At 40.0% G+C, this 19,218-nt stretch overlaps 1 protein-coding gene across 1 annotated transcript; it reads left to right on the forward strand.

Moving 5' to 3' along the window:
* Positions 1-422: 422 nt before the first annotated feature.
* Positions 423-13,932, forward strand: LOC117468704 (aldehyde dehydrogenase, dimeric NADP-preferring-like). Its single transcript, XM_034112932.1, has 10 exons — positions 423-580; positions 3,436-3,639; positions 3,716-3,947; positions 7,093-7,178; positions 8,640-8,848; positions 9,030-9,147; positions 9,229-9,370; positions 10,240-10,406; positions 10,481-10,580; positions 13,312-13,932. The coding sequence occupies exons 2-10, from the start codon at positions 3,484-3,486 to the stop codon at positions 13,629-13,631; spliced, it is 1,530 nt and encodes a 509-aa protein (XP_033968823.1). The 5' UTR covers positions 423-580; positions 3,436-3,483; the 3' UTR covers positions 13,632-13,932.
* The last annotated feature ends 5,286 nt before the right edge of the window (positions 13,933-19,218 follow it).

The following is a 19,218-nucleotide window of genomic DNA, read 5'->3' on the forward strand; positions in this document are numbered from 1 at the left end:
CCACAAATATATAAATATATATTTATATATCTAGATATGAAATAATACTACTTTCAGTAGGCTTTATAATTTCACCCTTTAAAATAACAATATTAGTTTTTCTGGTTGACGATATTTTGTAATCCTACATATTTCTTTGCTATTATTTTAAATTATTTTCACAATTTAAGTAAAGTAGCCTACAGTTACTAGTTTATTTATTAGTGAATGAACTTAGTTACTCCGCACCGGTGTGTGTGTGTGTGTGTGTGTGTGTGTGTGTGTGTGTGTGTGTGTGTGTGTGTGTGTTGTGTGTGTGTGTGTGTGTGTGTGTGTGTGTGTGTGTGTGTGTGTGTGTGTGTGTGTGTGTGTGTGTATGTGTGTGTGTGTGATGTTATCTCGGGTCTCCCTGCTTGAGGCGGTCTGAATGGAGCAGTTACAGTACACTGATCTCAGAGCAGCCTGTCTGTACTGAGTCTCAGTCAGTGAGTCAGCCCGCACAGTGCCGGACATCTGAACCGCTTTCAGGTCAGATCACTGGCGGATTATCAATTCATATTTCATAAAGAATACACTCGATGTGTATTTGACCTACGCGTAGGTAAGTGTTATTTTTTTCTTTCTCACTTTTTCTGAATCGAACGAATAAATGATATTCGATACAGTCGCGTTAAGATCGCAGAGTTGAGCAGAAAAAGGACCATTAACATCACAGTTTATTTTTTAATGCACGGTATTTACTATGTCATGTCTGCTCAGACTGAACTATAAGAGTGAAACCTCATAAGGCTTCCTGTAACTATTTGCCTGTAAACACGGAGGTTTTTCAGAGTTTTGCCAATATCAGATGCAGATCCCATGAAAATCCTCATAAAAGCATCACAACTTTTCTTAACAAGCCGTTTGGATCCATTTACCTCACTAGTAAACACAGGTAGAGACTCACATTGTAGACTGAAGCAAACAGGGCTATGAGGGTACACAGTGGTGAAAAGTATAAGTACACTCAAATAGACTACTGTAGCCTACTTACATTTGAGGTACTCTACCCGAGTATTTTCATTTTTACAACTTTAAACTTCTACTCAACTGCATTCTATGGAAGCCAATGTTCTACTATTTACTCCACTTCATTAACAGATTTTTTTTACTTTATACAATTCAGAATTTGACACATAATACTGAGGAAAAACTATAAAAATATGATTACTTTGTAAAGATTAAACCATCCAAGATGTTATTTGTGTAACTTAAATCACGAGTGGGTTAACAGAAAATATATTGGCAGCAGTTATGCTAAGAAGTCACCGCGGTGAAGTTAGTTTTAGGTTGGATATTCGACGGACATTCGCGGACCAGCCAGCAGCGTCATTTCCCCCTGCTGCTGGCTGTATTACGACGGGGAGATCTTCTGTTTGTTTGTTTGTAGCCTTTATTTATCCAGGAAATTTTTCTGCGCGAAACGAGGCTTTCAACAAATGACTTTTCAATTACACAAGAAAAATGTTCTTTTTAATAAATCGACAGCTTCTCGATCGTGTGAATGTGAAGCAAATTCACTCTAGAGCATACATTTATTGAACACACCTCTTTTTATTGCATTTTAATACTTTAAATATTTTATATTAATATTTTGATGGAAAAATTAGCTTATTTCTTCAATACCTTCCAGGTCATGTGACCTAATCACTCAAAATCAGTGCTGGGTCAAAGAACTACACTGGCTGCATAGGACACACCTCTTTTTATTCCATTTTAATACTTTACATATTTTATATTAATATTTTTGATGGAAAAATTAGCTTATTTCTTCAATACCTTCCAGGTCATGTGACCTAATCACTCAAAATCAATGCTGGCTCAAAGAACTACACTGGCTGCATAGGACACACCTCTTTTTATTCAATTTTAGAACTTTAAATATTTTATATTAATATTTTGATGGAAAAATTAGCTTATTTCTTCAATACCTTCCAGGTCATGTGACCTAATCACTCAAAATCAATGCTGGGTCAAAGAACTACACTTGCTGCTTAGGACACACCTCTTGTTATTCCATTTTAATACTCTAAATATTTTATATTAATATTTTGATGGAAAAATTAACTTATTTCTTCAATACCTTCCAGGTCATGTGACCTACTCACTCAAAATCAGTGCTGGGTCAAAGAACTACACTAAATAAGCTAATTTTTCCATCAAAATATTAATATAAAATATTTAAAGTATTAAAATTGAATAACAAGAGGTGTGTCCTATGCAGCCAGTGTAGTTATTTGACCCAGCACTGATTTTGAGTAATTAGGTCACATGACCTGGAAGGTATTGAAGCAATAAGCTAATTTTTCCATCAAAATATTAATATAAAAATATTTAGAGTATTATAAATGGAATAAAAAGAGGTGTGTCCTATGCAACAAGTGTAGTTATTTGATCCAGCACTGATTTTGAGTCATTATGTCACACTACCTAGCAGTTATTGAAGAAATATGCAAATGTTTCCATCAAAAATATGAATAAAACTTATTTAAAGTATTAAAATGCAATAAAAAGAGGTGTGTTCAATAAATGTATGCTCTAGAGTGAATTTGCTTCACATTCACACGATGGAGAAGCTGTCGATTTATTAAAAAGAACATTTTTCTTGTGTAATTGTAAAAGTCATTTGTTGATGGTCCCTAAGTGAAAGCCTCGTTTCGCGGAGAAGATCTCCCCGTTAAACTGACGCTGCTGGCGGGTCCGGGAAACTGACGCTGCTGGCGGGTCCGCGAATGTCCGTCGAATATCCAACCTAAAACTAACTTCACCGCGGTTAAGAAGTCAACACACCCGATGAAAATAACAATTTTACCTCTATAGACTATTTATGATAGCTTTTACTTTCAAAACAGTGCAATGGTATGGATTTAAGCATTTGATAAAGATAACTCAATTTTAGCATAAAATCAAATAAAAGCAGAAGTCTTTTTTTGTTTGTTTTTAAAGACGAAAATTGTTTGTTTAGAGACAACATATTTTGTATGGCTGTACTTTGATTTGTAGCCTACTTTCCTTTAAAAGCTCCTTTACTGCAGACGTTATGTTTTACCAGATCCAGTATCTCCTTACAGCTATCCCTTGTTTTATTGTTTTGCGCATTACATCCATTGACTAGTTGTTTTGTGGCAAATATATAGTGCATAATCTTGACTGTTTAACAGTACAGACTTGTTTTGTTTTTTTACTTTAACTATGAGATGAAATAAGACTGTTAAGTGCTCATTCATCACTTTCCTTTTGTAGTATTTAATGTAGGTAACCTTGTAGTTTAAACACGTGTTTACTCTGGGCCTCAAAATGTCTTTGTCCGGCCCAGCTGGATTTACAGTAAACTGAAGTTAAATCAGAACACGTTGACAGAAGATCATGGCTGGAGACTGGCCTGTCACCGCTGTTGTTTCTGTATTTTCCCAACAGACAGCCTGCTGTGTGCAGTTCCCCAGGCTCTTTGCTGCAGCTGTGTGTATGGAGAGGCAGGCGGTGCAGCGGGCCAGGGAGGCCTTCCTGAGCGGGAGGGCCCGAGCCGTGGAGTTCAGACTGCAGCAGCTCCACGGCCTGAAGAGGATGATCACTGAGAACGAGACGGAGATCTCCACCGCCCTGAAACAGGACATCAACAGGGTGAGTGGAGACACAACACACTCCTACATGTAACATGTTACAATGTTAATGTGTGTGTGTGTTGGGTTTTCTACAGAGCCAGTATGACACACCACTCTTGGAGCTGATTGGCATTGAGAATGAGATCAAGCTGGCTATAGGGAAGCTGGCAGAGTGGGCGGCTCCTCGGTCGGTGGAGAGGAACCTCCTCACCATATCAGATGAGGTTTACGTGCAGCCGGAGCCTCTGGGGGTGGTGCTCATCATCGGGGCCTGGAACTACCCCTGGGCCCTCACCCTCCTGCCCCTGGTGGGGGCCATCGCTGCTGGTAGGGAACCTTTTTGCCCCTGTACCTCTAAATACTATTCTATACTATACTATATTCTTAAGCTTACCAATATTGGAAAGTAACTTAGTACATTTACTCAAGTACTATACTTAAAGGGGTCCTAGCTTTTTGTGGTTTTCCTTTCCTGTAGTGTGTTATATAGGTTTTGTGCATGTAAATGGTCTGCAAAGGCTAAAATCCCAAAGTTTCCAAGGGAGTTGCTCTACCAAACAATCCCCAGTATGAGAAAAATAAAGAGCTTTTTGAACATTAAAGCATGGAAACATGTCACAGTAGAGGCACAAAATACAAATATGAACCTGGAAATTAGCATAACAGGGCACTTAAAAGTAAATGCACAGCACTGAAGGTATTCTGACTTTCAATCACAGCACAGAAAAGTCTTTTTATTTTTCAAGACATAACATGTATCAGCATTCCCTTGCAAGAACAATGTAGATCAGTAAAAAGGGAATCAAATGGACTGCCTTACCACTTTCTTTCGTATCACAACATCAGATAATAAAAGTTTAGATGTTGTTGGAGCAGAACACCTATCTGGGTGGCTGAGAGCCCCCCCTCTGCTGCGCGCCGTTCGTTGAATGAGGCTGATCTCTATTTAATAAAGAAAGGAATTGAAAACACCGGAATCAAAAGTTATAACAATTATCTGAGTTTACTGGTAGGAAATAAAACACGTATACTTAGTTTTACAGAGTACTCCGGACTTCAGGCTTGTGATGCGGTTTACAGGTAGACAGACCAGCTTTCAGAAAACGAGAAGTATGGACTCCAGGTTTGTGATGCGGTTTATCGTCTCTAGACCAGCTTTCAGCAAACCAGAAGCATTTTACATACAAAAACAACAGTATTCATATTCATATTTTGGGGCGGAGATGTGTTTACTTTTTCCTTCCCATTTTACTCCGAAGCGAATTAGAGAGTCCGTGAGGAGGAGCTGTGTGAGCTGCTCACATCCCCCAGGTGTTTTTACTGGTTGGATTCACTTCTGGTTGGGTTCAATACAGCGAATCAGAGTTCTGACCAGAACGTGAGATTCTAAAGTTTCACAAGGTCAAAGTCAATCTTATCTCTGCCCCGATATCCACTCCCTTACTTTCCCATGGAATCTTTCACATAAACTATTCTTTCTCATACAATTAAACCTTGTACACAGATATAATGATGCCCATAAAGAACCTTGAAAAGAATATGTGTGTGCGCTCTGGTGAAAAGGAGCTGTGTGTGTGTGAAACAGGATCTCTGTGTCAGTGAGTTGTAAGTGAGAAGACATTATATATGGGATTACTTAAAACAGTTCAAACAATACATGTTCACTTCAATACAGTTTAGAATCATATCTTTTTACTTCAATGTGTCATATCAAGGTTCAAGGTTCAAGGTTGAAGGTTCAAGGTTCTTTATTGTCAAACTGACATAGCTACAGAGTAATTATGTTGTTGAAAATCTTATGTCACAGGCTTCTCCAACAATGCAACATAATAACAATACAGATAGCAAGAGCAATACAAAAAGAAAAATAGTTATAAAATAAAGTGAGCATGTGGAATAGTGCAGTACGAGTCTATATACAAGTTATTGGAATGATATATATTAGATATTAGATACATATTACTGAGTAGCAGATGAATGTTTTTGAAGTTGTTTCAGCAGTTCAATTGTTTAACAGTCTCACTGCCCGCGGGAAGCAACTGTCTCCGAATCTTCTTGTCTTTGCCAGGATGCTGCGGTAACGTCTGCCAGACGGCAACAGAAAGAACAGTTTGTGGCTGGGGTGATGGGGGTCTTTGATAATCCGTAGTGATTTCTTCCTGAGCCGCTGGGAGTAAAGGTCCTCCATGGATGGCAGCTCCGTCCTGGTGATGTGCTGTGCAGTTTTCACCACCCTCTGTAAAGCCTTCCGATCGAGGTCGGTGCAGCTGCCGTACCAGGCCGTCATGCTGCCAGTGAGGATACTCTCTATCGTGCACTTGTAGAAGTTGCAGAGTATCCTGGAATCCATGTTGAACCTCCTCAGAAGAAGAGCCGCTGTCGAGCTTTCTTGGTGATGGTGGTGGTGTGAAGAGTCCATGTCAGGTCCTCAGTGATGTGGACCCCAAGGAACCTGAAGCTGCTGACTCTCTCCACCGTAGTCCCATTGATGGCGATGGGGGCGTGTCCCTCTCTCTGCTGCTTCCTGTAATCCACAATCAGCTCCTTGGTTTTGCTGACGTTGAGATGGAGGTTGTTATCCTGGCACCAAGATGTCAGGTTTTCGATCTCCTCTCTGTACGCCGTCTCGTCATCGTCTGTGATCTGGCCGATGACGGTCGTGTCATCAGCAAACTTCACGATGGTGTTGGAGCTGTGTGTGGCCACACGGTCGTGAGTGAACAGGGAGTAGAGGAGAGGGCTGAGCACGCAGCCTTGAGGGGCACCGGTGTTGAGAATCAGGGTGGAGGATGTGATGTTTCCCACCCGCACTGCCTGGAGTCTGCCCGTCAGGAAGTTCAGGATCCAGTCACAGAGGGCGCTGTTGATATCAATTTGCCCTTTATCGCAATTCAAGAAGTCAAGTTCAGCCTCATGTGATCCTCATGTTTTCCATAGATGGAATGATAAATGCATTTCGATAGTGAAAATAATATACTTGTTTAGCGTTATATTGAGGAATTTACGCAATTCCTAAATATATAATCAGATATTATAAGAGGAAATAATATACCTGAATTAAGCATAATCATAATCATAATCAGAAAACCTTATTAAAAAAAACGTAATTTTTCTGTATATTTATTCCAGTGGAGATTGGGTTTTGTGATAGATATATATATTTATATAAACAATAGGAAGTTAAATGTGCGATAAAATATTTTTTGCAATTGTATTATTAAATAATGTAATACATATACCCCTATTAAGGGATGATTATTAAATATTGAGTTAACATAAAACGAAAAATGTACAAAAACACAATACTGATAATGACTTGCAATATGCATGTCTGATAATCTTGCATTGTGCGTCAGAGAAAGTGAGGGTGTTTTGAGCTGCAGGCTGTCAGCATTCTCAGCCTCCTACTCTCCGCTCTGCGTCACTCAGTGATCTCATTCCATTCACAGAAACTCGTGCTCTCTCTCTGCAGGAAACGCAGCTGTGGTGAAGCCGTCCGAGCTCAGCGAGTGCTCGTCCCTCCTCCTCCGGGCTCTGCTGCCACGCTATCTGGACAAGGTCTGAACACCCACTGCTATTGTTGCTGGAATAATGTTCAGGGCTGCTGTAACGTCAAAGCCTTGCACCAACACAAGACAGTGCATCACAGCTATGTTGGACTCCCTCCATCCATTATCTTGAATGTGACAGCATTTTGCTAATCACATTCATGCTTTTATACAGTGTTTTCATTAGTTACCACATGTAGTAGACATAGTTATACATGAAATAGTAAATATATTGCATTTATATAGCACTTTTCCAGTCTTTGCAACCCCTCAAAATGCTTTGAGTCAGCATTCATTGAGCAACATTGATACAGGATGTCATACAGGTGCCATCTGCTCAGGGAAACTAACATTCAGATACATTTCAAACACCATTAGTCCCTTTGGGAGCAATTTGGGGTCAATAATCTTGTAGGGGCTAGGGATCGAACCACCGACCTGCCAATTGGCGGACTTCCATCTACCTCCTGAGCCAAGGCCACCCCACAAACTAGGAGAGGACCCAGATTGCTACAAGGCCAACCGCTCACAATGTTGATGGTTATATACAAGACATTAGGAGCATTGATATAGCAGCCAGAAACGACATGCTAGGTAAGGCTATGTTTACCTAAGCAAAGAACAAAGATGCTCATCCTCTCAAGCTATTCTGTCCTTTGTCTTGGTAGCTGGGCCGGCTGTTGTGCATATTGGTCCATGTAAGTCTTCAGTATAAAGAGTAATGGATAGAGTGGATGAACGTTTCTCAGTGGCGCATGAGGACAAACATGGCCTGACTGTAGATACCAAAAGTCCCCGGATCATCATCATTATCATGATTTATCTAAAAAAAAGTACACACTGATTTAGAGACGTCTCTTTCCCAATGTGAGTAAATGGATGCAAGTCTTTTGGGCCCACATGACGGTACAGACTTACACAGACGTTGTCGTGAAGTACCCCCGTTTGACCACTACAGCATTTTCTTCAACACCTGGCTCACCTCAGTCCTGGGGCTAGATGTGAGTCTCTCCCTTAATGTACCACTGCTTAGCTAATGACTGCACAGCCCTCATACGCCAGTTACAGTTGGAAACAGTGCATTGTAGAAGTGAAATGCCCACCAACTGGTGGCCCCACGGGTCAACTTTGTTAGCTCTGTTAACACTGACGCTGTTTTAAGCACTGTTAGACTGCTAGCTTTCTCCATTATAGTTAAACCACCTCCATGTTTGCTTGTGAAAACCCTGTGTGCTATTTCTGGCCAAACTGGTTGTAACTAGCACCAATCTTTGCAATAATTTGTGTCTAGACCATGATTCTAACTGTTCAGGAATTCAATATGTTCTTCCATGGCCCATGCGACGCCCTAACACCAATCACAAAAAATCAGGCTTGTGGTTTTTCTGTATTCCTCTCTGCTTACAGGGAGAAAAAAAAAAATATATATATATAGATTTCTTTCTGTTAACAGTTTGCTGTTTATTTCCAGGATCTGTACCCGGTTATAACGGGTGGAGTGTCAGAGACCCAGGAGCTGCTGAGGCTCAGGTTTGACCACGTCTTCTACACAGGCAGCGGCAGCGTGGGTAAAATAGTGATGGAGGCCGCGGCTCGCCACCTCACCCCTGTGACCCTGGAGCTGGGGGGGAAGAGCCCCTGCTACATCGACAAGAACTGTGACATCAGAGTCGCCTGCCGGTAACAAAGCACTCATAGCACCAGTGGGCATAGACAGAGCTGGGTGACATGTCACTTATATTTAATGACACCAACCCTAACCCTTTTGCAACAAACAGACCCCAATTAAATAAAATCATATCAAATATGTCTTTAAATATTCTGAATTGCCACTGCAATGTTCTGTTATCTTCTTTGACAGTCGTATCACGTGGGGAAAGTTTGTGAACTGCGGTCAGACGTGCATCGCTCCAGACTTCATTCTGTGTGAACCGTGCATTCAGGGCCGAGTGGTGGAGTGCCTCCGACTAACTCTCCTGGTACATTTCAACCCGTCCGAGCTAACACCTCCATCATACTGCATAGTCTGGACTTTTTATCAATATTTTGATTTATCTCAGGAATTTTACGGAGCTGATCCCAAATGCTCGCCGGACTATGGCCGAATCATCAACACGCATCATTTCAACAGAGTCATGGATCTGATGGAGGGCTACACCCCTGTGATAGGAGGACAGAGTGATGCCTCACAGCGCTACATTGGTAGGTAGATACAGCAAGGTAGTACATGTTAATGTTGAAAGTACTCAGGTCCTGTTATTATTTAAAAGTAGAACTACCAAAGTGTAGAAATACTCTGCTACAAGTACTGCATTCAAAATGTTACTTAAAGAGGCCCTATTCATCTTTTGGGGGGTTTTCCCTTTCACGTATGTTACAAAGGTTTGTGTGCATGTAAATGGTCTGCAAATGCTAAAATCCCTCTCCGGCCTGAAACGCCTCCATTGGACTCCTTTGTTTACTTCCATAACATAGTGACATCACTGCGTAACACTTGCGTTCTATTTGCAAGCTCTCCAACACTATGTACGTGATAGGCTAAGTCTGCGACATCTTTAAGTGATTGACCAATCACAGCAAAGCCGGCCAGCTAACCAATCAGAGCTGACTGGGCTCTGGTTTCAGACAGAGGGTGAAAAAAGGGAAAAAGCAGTATGAGAGAAATAAAGAGCTTTTTGAACATTAAAGCATGTAAACATGTCACAGTAGAGACACTAAATACAAATATGAATCTGAAAATGTGCATAATATGTCCTGTTAAAGTAAAAGAACAAAAGTATTAGGATCAATATATACTTAAAAGTAAAATAATTCCTTTTGCAGAAGGATTCATTTCAAAATAACGGTTGAGACAATCTAATTTCTATATAAAAGTAACTAAAGGTCTGAGATAAATGTAGTGGAGTAAAATATTGAACTTTGAATAGTATTGTAGTAGAAGTATAAAGTGGCAGGCAATGTAAAGTACTTCAAAATTGTACTTATTAGTACTGTACATATGTATGTACTAGTTACTGTCCACCACCATTAAAAACTAGTTCTGTTTACTTAACATTGACTTGTAAATGCAGCCCCTACAGTGCTGAAGGACGTGCCCCCCCACTCCCGGCTAATGCAGGAGGAGATTTTCGGCCCCTTGTTGCCCATAGTGGCCGTGAGTGACATGGAAGATGCCATCCGCTTCATCAACGAGAGAGAGAAACCTCTGGCGCTCTACATCTTCTGCTCTGATAAGAAGGTGAGAGGAGGAGATTTAAAACATGTTTAAATGTTTAATGTTCCTAATGTGTATTCTCCTTCTGTCTGTTGAAGGCAGCGAAAAAGATGATTGAGGAGACCTCGAGTGGAGGAGTGGTGGTCAATGACGTTATGATGCACTACACGCTCAGCTCGCTCCCGTTTGGTGGTGTTGGTAAGTCTGATTCAAAGTGCTTTATATATTGTATGTATTTTTTCTCAGGTGGATGTTTTCATGGGGGCAGTGCAGGGCCGTATGAACCTGTGAGGGGGGCCTCAGGGCTAACATTTTATTGGGCACCTATTCCCCCTCTAGTGTGTTGTTGCACTCCAGTTCAAAACAAGGGGACTTTTAAGGAAGACCATCAACAATCTTTTTATTTCAACAGTTTGAGTTTATTAGATAACGTTTTAAAGGTCCCCTATTATACTGTTTTTCATCAATATATGAATGGTCTCAGATATATAAAAACATGTCTCTGAAGTGTTTGGCTCCAAACACCAAACAGATCATTGCAGCATCCCATAATCCCCTCTGTTTCAGCCCTGTTTCAAAAGTGCTGATTCTCTGTCTGTTACTTTAGATGAAAATAAGGAGCCAATCCCCACGCCCCTCTGAGAGATATTTGGTTAAAAAGAACACAATGGTGCTCTATTCCAGGGGTCTGCAACCTGCGGCTCTTTAAGCCCTCTGCTCTGGCTCTCTTGAGCTTAAACAAGAATACAAATATTTGTAGGACTATTTATATTTTGTTGCACGGTTGAAAATGTTTCATATCTTGTATTCTTGATACTGTGACACATAAATAAAAACAAAACGGTTTTAATAAAAAAATATATGCGTCATATCCTGCGACGGTCCCGCCAGCGCCTTTTCTTGCAGGCGAATAACCTGACCCCCGGCTCGATGAGCGAACTATGGATAAATCAGAGAAAAGAAAAGTATCGGAGGAACACAGAGGGTTTATCTGCTGTCACAGCAAACGATGCTGGCTTACCGGGATGTTTGATATGTGGAGAGAAGTTGTCAAAGGTGCTGCAGCCTTTACGTATTGGAGGAAAAACACGGAAGAGGAAGACAGCTGATGATCTCCAGTCATAATTCAATCAGTTAACTCTTTTTAGGGTGCAGCTATATGTTTTATTTATTTCAAAGTGGGCCCATTTTAATTATATTCATTTTCTTCAAATGTGCAGAGGACAGGTGCTGTGTTGATTTATTTTAAAGTAGGCCTGTGTATTTCTTTTTAATTCTCCTTATAAGAGTTCTTTGTTTATTATTAGAGGTAAACAGTTTTCTATAATGTAATAAATAATAAATGCAAAAAAACTCTAGTTTTTGTCTATGATGTAACAATACAACTTTATAAGCTATCAAGCTATCAAATATGTTTTGCAGCTCCAGATAAAAAAAATTGGTGGAACAGGGGGCAAAATGACTCTTTTGGTCAAAAAGGTTGCAGACCCCTGCTCTAGGAGGAGATTCAGGTGATCAAAAAATCGTTATGACATCATAAAGTGGCCAAAATCGGATCAGCTCATTTTCAGACAGGTTTTTATATAAATGGATCAGGACAAAAAGAGAGCGATTCTTTTTTCCTGAAACTTTCAGAATCTCTTTACACAGAGGGGACACATGTTGATGTAGAAAAGACATGGGTTTTGCATAATAGGTGACCTTTAAGAAATTAAACAACAGCCTTTATCATTTTTGCCTCACCAATTCAATCATTTTCAAAGCACTAATACTAACATTCTACATTGGTTTTATATTATAATCTGTTTAGTTGTTTAATCTTATTCGATCATGCCACCGCCTGCTAAAGAGTTTGTTACATTTTTAACTCTTTATTTAAGTAAAGAAATGACACAATTGTGGTATTTTTTGGACCGAGGAAACGTATGCATTTTTTGAAAGTAAATGGCTTTTGGTGGAAGGCAACAACACTTACCATGATGCACCAGAGTACTACATTCACATAACAGAAGTAGATGGAAAGACATTTGAAGTAATCAGAATGAGCTTTTCTCTTTAGACTGCTAATGCTTAGAAACACTAGGGCGCAGCAAAAACGTCAAACTATTTTACCAGCGTATACAATTGATATTGCAATTAGTAAGACAAAAGTCTTATTTTTATCATAAAGCAGACACGTAGTAACATTTTCATTCACATCCTTCATTAAATAGAATATTCACTTTTCTTTTATCTCATGTTTTGGTCTCAACCAACTCCTGAGAGATTCAAAATACATACATACATTATGGCTTTAGGTTTGTCCGTCTGAAATGTGATGATTAGAAGTACCTGAAAACACAGATGAGATCAGTGAGACTGAAGAAAAACAGTGAAGTTGCGGCCGTAAAACCAAAACAACACGATAAAGAACACAATGAAGCTCTGTAGAGCTGATTGGAACTGCAGTGTTGGTGATAACTACCTGTCAGTCACCTGATCCATGTCCTTGCTATCAGTGTCGCATAAATTATACATTTATAAAATGGAAATATTGATATCAGATTAATAATACACTGTCATAATATTGTGTAAATAAAGCAGTGCCTCTTCAATCATTTCCATTCCCACTTTATTTTCCTTGCCTAAAGCCATTCTCTATAGTTATGATTACAGACTCTCTGCAGTTCATTTGCCAAAGAAAAATCATTTTGGTAACCTCTGGAAGCACCATGTGTTTATAAAGAAAAACCCATTTAAGTAGCATTAGCATTGATGAGGGTTAGGGAACTGGGGCTGCTAGATTCTAAATACAACTCAACTTGGGTCACAAATGGTCACTTTAAAGAAAGACATTTGACTTTAGGATCTTTATCCATTCTTTCCCAAATGATAATGGAGTTTCTCAATTGAAAAGAGATGACTGCAGACTTGTTTGTCACCCCTCCAGGTCAGAGTGGTATGGGCCGTTACCATGGTAAACACACCTTTGACCAGCTGAGCCACCAGAGGGCGTGTCTCATCCGCTCTCTGGGCATGGAGAACGTCAACCTGTCCCGGTACCCTCCCCAGGACCGCCGGCGGGCGCGCAGGGTGCGGATGGCCCTCAGGGCCCCTCTGATCGACATGTCCAAGAGGACCTTCATCTGGGCCGTCACCGCCACCGTCATTGGCTTCGGCCTGTTCATCGCCCTGATGGTCATCCTGCTCATCGCCGCAGGCCTCAACTGCACCTGCTGGTACTGGAGAGGCTTTTACAACTACTGGTGACTGTGTCCCTGAGGAGAAGGGGTTTTAACCAATCAGATGGTCAGTTGTTCAATACCCACCTCCTGCAGTCAACAGGTCCAAGTGTCCTTTGGCATGGTACTTAACCCCACATTTCTCCCACATTATGTCTACGGTTTTGAACTGTATAAGTCACTTAAAAGCGTCAGCTAAATGACATGTAATGTTAAAAAAGTCCAACAACACATGTCCTGCTCTGCATTCTTTATTATCAGAGGTTAACATTGACTTTTTCATGAAAAATGTTTTTTGCTTGTTGTTTCAGAATAAAAGATTTCTTTATTATCATCTTCCATTTTATTTAGCACCATTTATAATTCTATACATCTTTTTTTCAGGCAATACTTAGCATTATTCGCTAATAAAACAATTTTTTATATATATTTGTATCCCACTCAAATACCGAAACATGAGGGTGAGTTAAATGTCGGCTCTTTCACCCTGCAACAGGCAGCAGCTCCAATTGAGGGCAGTGCTGGGGCTATGAGCTATGAGAGGGGAATGAGTCTGAATTGCAGGGGTAGAAGAAGAGTTTAGAGAGAGAGAGAGAGAGAGAGAGAGAGAGAGAGAGAGAGAGAGAGAGAGAGAGAGAGAGAGAGAGAGAGAGAGAGAGAGAGAGAGAGAGTGGGAGAGAGAGAACAAGAGCCCGATTAGTTAATGAGGGTGAGTGTCAGCTGGAGGCCTGAGAGACTTTGAGCAGGGGTTGGTTTTATTTACTGCATTGCTGATGTTCCTTGAGAAGCTACCACCAAAGTCACCAACAAGCAGGGAGGAGATTGGAGCTGCTCTTTGATGAGATCAAATATAAAGGGAGAGTTTTGAGGTCCACTTCAGAGGAAGAGCTGAGGAGGACTATTTCTGCAGAGGACTACCTCACCATTCATTCCTCTTAAATATCAGATAAGCTTATCAAGCCAACACAGAAAATACACTACCCGGGGAGATGAACATTGATTTATTGATTTGTTTATTTTCGGAGGTCTTAATTGTTTTTTTGGTCTTTTTGGTTTATTCCTCTTCAACTGAGTCAGTTGAATGAGTGGAAGGACATTGGGTCTCACTGGGGTAATGGGGTTAAAAGAGATGAATTGTTGTCTGTTTGTTTAATAAATGCAGGCTGTATGTTAAACTGAGCAATTGCTCATCTAGATTGATTCTTCTACTCTATTGATTTATATTATGGTCTAACGTGTTGCATATGAATGTGACATATTCTTCATTTAAAAGGATCAACACTAACGATCTTAAGTAATCTTTGAGACATTTTGTTTTGTGTTTTACCCACTGTATGACAGAGAAAGAAAGATGGAGAGTGAATGTGGGAGTTTGTGTTGCTGAGGGTTTCGGTCAGATTTAAACATATGCTAAATATTAGTCATCTGCTTCTGATATGATACTTTGGATCAAATTGAGAAACACATTCTTTCTTCAAAGCAGTTAAACATGAAAAGAAAAAATGGGATTAGTGATCATTTCACAGCAAAATGTTTTTTTCTTTTCGAATAAACAGCTGCCTGCCTTAAAAAGCAGACTGGCGTACAGCTAGAGTAAATGAAAGTGAGAAATGGATAATAAACTTGGACAAGATATTATTACAACAACAACAACAACAGCAGCAGCAGCATCCAAGTAGTAAGAGTGTGAGATTGCTATCTCAAACTGACATTACAAGTGTATCAAAAACCCAACTTAATCCATCCTAAAAGCACTGTTCTTCCTTTTACAGTCGTTCCCACAGTGAACACAAGGGGTCGCTACCTGTACCTAGTTTACCTCAAAGAATGACAACAGAGAAAATAAAGACTAGATCAAGTTTGTGATTTTTGTTTTGTTGTGTGAACAAACCTAAACTGTAACTTGGATAATAATGAGTGAGTAAACTGATCTTTTGAAATACTTCTGCTGTTGTTAAATGCCGTCTCATTTACTCATTTGTAAATGTTCAGATATGAGGGGAATTTATGATACACAAACAACATATTTTGTAGGGTGAAATATGTGATTTTGTCCAAACAGTTGGTTCTGTTTCAGTATAAAAAAGGCATACTGTGTAGTTACTCTATGTGGCTGCTAGATGGCAGCAGAGAGCTACATAAGAGGAATGTCATAACTTAATGTACCACCACAAAACAAGAGAAATTCTAAAATATATCCTTTCAATCCTTAATAACAAATTGTAACTGTACAGTCAAAGATAAAGTGTACGTCTTTTTTCGTGTAAAACATTATGCATTGGTGATATATGACAGTTATAACTTATCAATATAAAGTGCTAGTCCCGTCGTTATTCGGCCAAAGTGCATTCAAGGCCTTTGAAGTCATTAAAGCTAGCGGTCGTTCGCATCACGCTCTTCCTGATCCTGAGATGCTCTGCTGAGCTCTACCCTGACATATTTATCACTTAATAGGTCCGGGGATATCCAGGCATTCAGCCTGTGATCCAGCGAAAGGAAGCATCTGCCTTCTCAGCAGCCTGCTTCAGCCTAACAGGCTCACTGCAGTCGTACTGAGTTCCTGGAGGCCTAAATAACTGTTACATAACTGCAGAAGAGCTTCACTGTTGACTGGGCCTGCACAATACATCTGTTGGAGCCACCAGTCCATTACCTCCATATGAAAACAATGCACCGCTTTCACAACTGCAGCTCTCCTTTCACTCTGAATGTGCTATCTGGGAATATGTGTGCTGCATGGTAACACAACAAGAATGCTTTAAATCAGGTAGGGGGGTGTAGATTTGGTGATCAGTAATCTGTAGTGTATATGAAGAACTCAGACTTTCAAATAGCTGCAAGAGAATTGAGTCATTGAAGTGTGCATAACAACGGGTGAATTTGGAGCTCATTTGAATAACTTGAATTATGCTGCTGAATATCTTATAGGGCCATGTTATGCTCTTATGGCTGACCAATCACAAACCGGCCAGCTAACCAATCAGAGCAGACTGGGCTCTGGGTTCAGACAAAGGGTGAAAAGAGTTGCTGCAGCACAGGCAGTATGAGACAAATAAAGAGCTTTTTGAACATTAAAGCATGGAGACATGACATAAAAGAGGCACAACATACAAACATGAACCTGAAAATGAACATAATAACGCATAGTTTATTTATCAGTTTATTTATAATCTTATTTAGCTGATCATCTGAAAAAAGTTACTAGTAGCTACAGATGTCAGATAAATATAGCGATGTAAAAGGGTAAATATTGGCTTTCAGAATGTAATGGATTAGAAGTATATAGTAGCATCGAAATACTCAATTAAAGAACTGGTACCACTGAATCATACATCAGTACTTGAGTAAATGTATTTGATTACATTACACCCCTTTAATGGCTAATATTTTTTACCTGACAAGCCAACCCCCAGTGCACGTTTACATTTTTAGGCCTAAAAGAGGAAAAGCATGTGGCACATCAGATCTTCCTGTCAGTCATTTGCATGTAAGTTTATCACCACAATGTCAGTCATTTGTGACTGATCTGTCCCTTTTTTTTTTTTTTTTTTTTTTAACCTTTATTTAACCAGATAAAAAACATTGAGATAAAATCTCATTTTCAATGCTGACCTGGCCAAGAAGGCAGCAACGTTACACATAACACATAACACAAACATATAAAATACAGAGAACATAAAGAAAACAAAAGACGAAAAAGCAGTCACTACATTGTGCACATTAGGACAATAAAAAAAGTACACTACTTGTTACTGCAAGAGCAGCTGCTGGTGAGGACTTCAGACAACTTCAATTTAAAACATGAAATAGAGACAAGTGCCCTCAGTTTAAGGCGTGATTGAAGGTCATTCCAAGACCAAGGACCATAATAAGAAAGACTCCTTTTTCCAGCCTCAGTCCGCACAGCAGGAACCTGGAACCGTATCCAGGCACTGGATCTGAGTTTGTAAGAGTCACAAACTGGAGCAAATCTGACACATATGTAGAGTGGAAGCTTACCTAAAATGGCTTTATACATTAATAAAAACCAGTGCTGCATCCTACGCATAGTAAGTGAGGACCATCCAGTTAGGCTATACAATGTGCAATGATGAGTCCTATAGGGTGCATTTGATATATAACGCAGTGCAGCATGGTAAAGTGGGTCAAGTTTGGCCAAAACAGTGGGACAGGCAAATCTATAAATGGTATCACCGTAGTCCAGCTGGGACAGGAATAAGCCAGAGACCAACCTTTTACGGGATGAAATTGAAAAACAACATTTAAATCTGAAAAGGAAGCCAAGAGTGAATTTCAATTTCTTTGTTAAAACTTCAATATGGTGTTTAAAGTTCAGATTACTGTCCAACCAAAAGCCCAGATATTTGTAGGTATCAACAAATTCAACAGAAACGCCATCAAGGGTGTCAATGGAGAGGCAAGAGGAGGACGCTGACTTGGGAGCAAAAAGCATTGCTTTGGTTTTCTTACTGTTCAATAGCAGTTTAGAATCAAGAAGCGCATGCTGCAGCGTGATAAAATCTGATTTTAAATTGGAAACGGCCATATCCAGAGAAGGAGCACACGAGTATACAATAGTGTCATCAGCATACATATGATAGGTAGAAAATTGCATCTGATTACAAATATTGTTTACATATAATGAAAAGAGCAAGGGCCCCAAGATAGAGCCCTGTGGAACTCCCTTCTCCAAGGTGACAGGGTCAGAGACCGTACTACCCAACCTGACGCATTGAGTACGGTCGGTTAGATAACTCTGAAACCAGCAAATGGCATTGTGACCGAAACGAGACACCAACATAACATTAGACATAATGTGGTGATCTACAGTGTCAAATGCTTTGGCTAGGTCAATAAACAATGCAACACAAACTGATTTCTTATCCAAAGCAGCCTTAATATCGTCTAAGACTTTCAGACTGGCAGTCACAGTACTGTGCTTTGATCTGAATCCAGTCCTAATGAACTGAATGACACTTCATTTGTTCCAATTACAGGCCGCCATTGCTCAAGGCAGATGGTCCGTGCTGTTACAGATCCTACAGGTTTGAGATATCAGGAAAAGTCACACATCACAAAAAATCCTCTGGTGTACACACTGGGGTCAGAACCAATGATAGAGAACAGCCTTGGATCCATCAGGTGAGAATACAAGTGTTTCATTTCTACCCGAAGTGAAAGGTTTTGTCTGGTAAACCTCTGCCCTTTTTCCAATCTATTGTCAGAGATATGGACATGTTTTTTAAATACAATGGTTAAGTTTAGCATTCCATAGTTCACATGGTTATTATCTCTTAATGAAATCAATTTCTACTGCTGTTTTTCCAAGTAGTAGGATAAGTAAGTTTTTATTTAGAGAAACAAGAAAACATGTTCTCTTATGGAAATGCCCCAGTGCATGTAGTCTAGTTGTATTCCTAGATGAAGCTGACTGACACAGGATGTCATTTTATTGTCCACATCAGCAGGTTGGACAGGACTCCCGCTTCCTGACCTGTTGCGATATGTTCTCTTTGCAGATGACTCATGCAGGAGAAGCTTGTGAACACTGTGCCGTAGTTTCAGTGCGTTGTTCCTGCTGGACTGTGAGGTTTACTTTTGCAGAGGCTTGCCTT

Source organism: Trematomus bernacchii, unplaced genomic scaffold, assembly GCF_902827165.1.
Source record: "Trematomus bernacchii unplaced genomic scaffold, fTreBer1.1, whole genome shotgun sequence".
Lineage (NCBI taxonomy): Eukaryota > Metazoa > Chordata > Actinopteri > Perciformes > Nototheniidae > Trematomus > Trematomus bernacchii.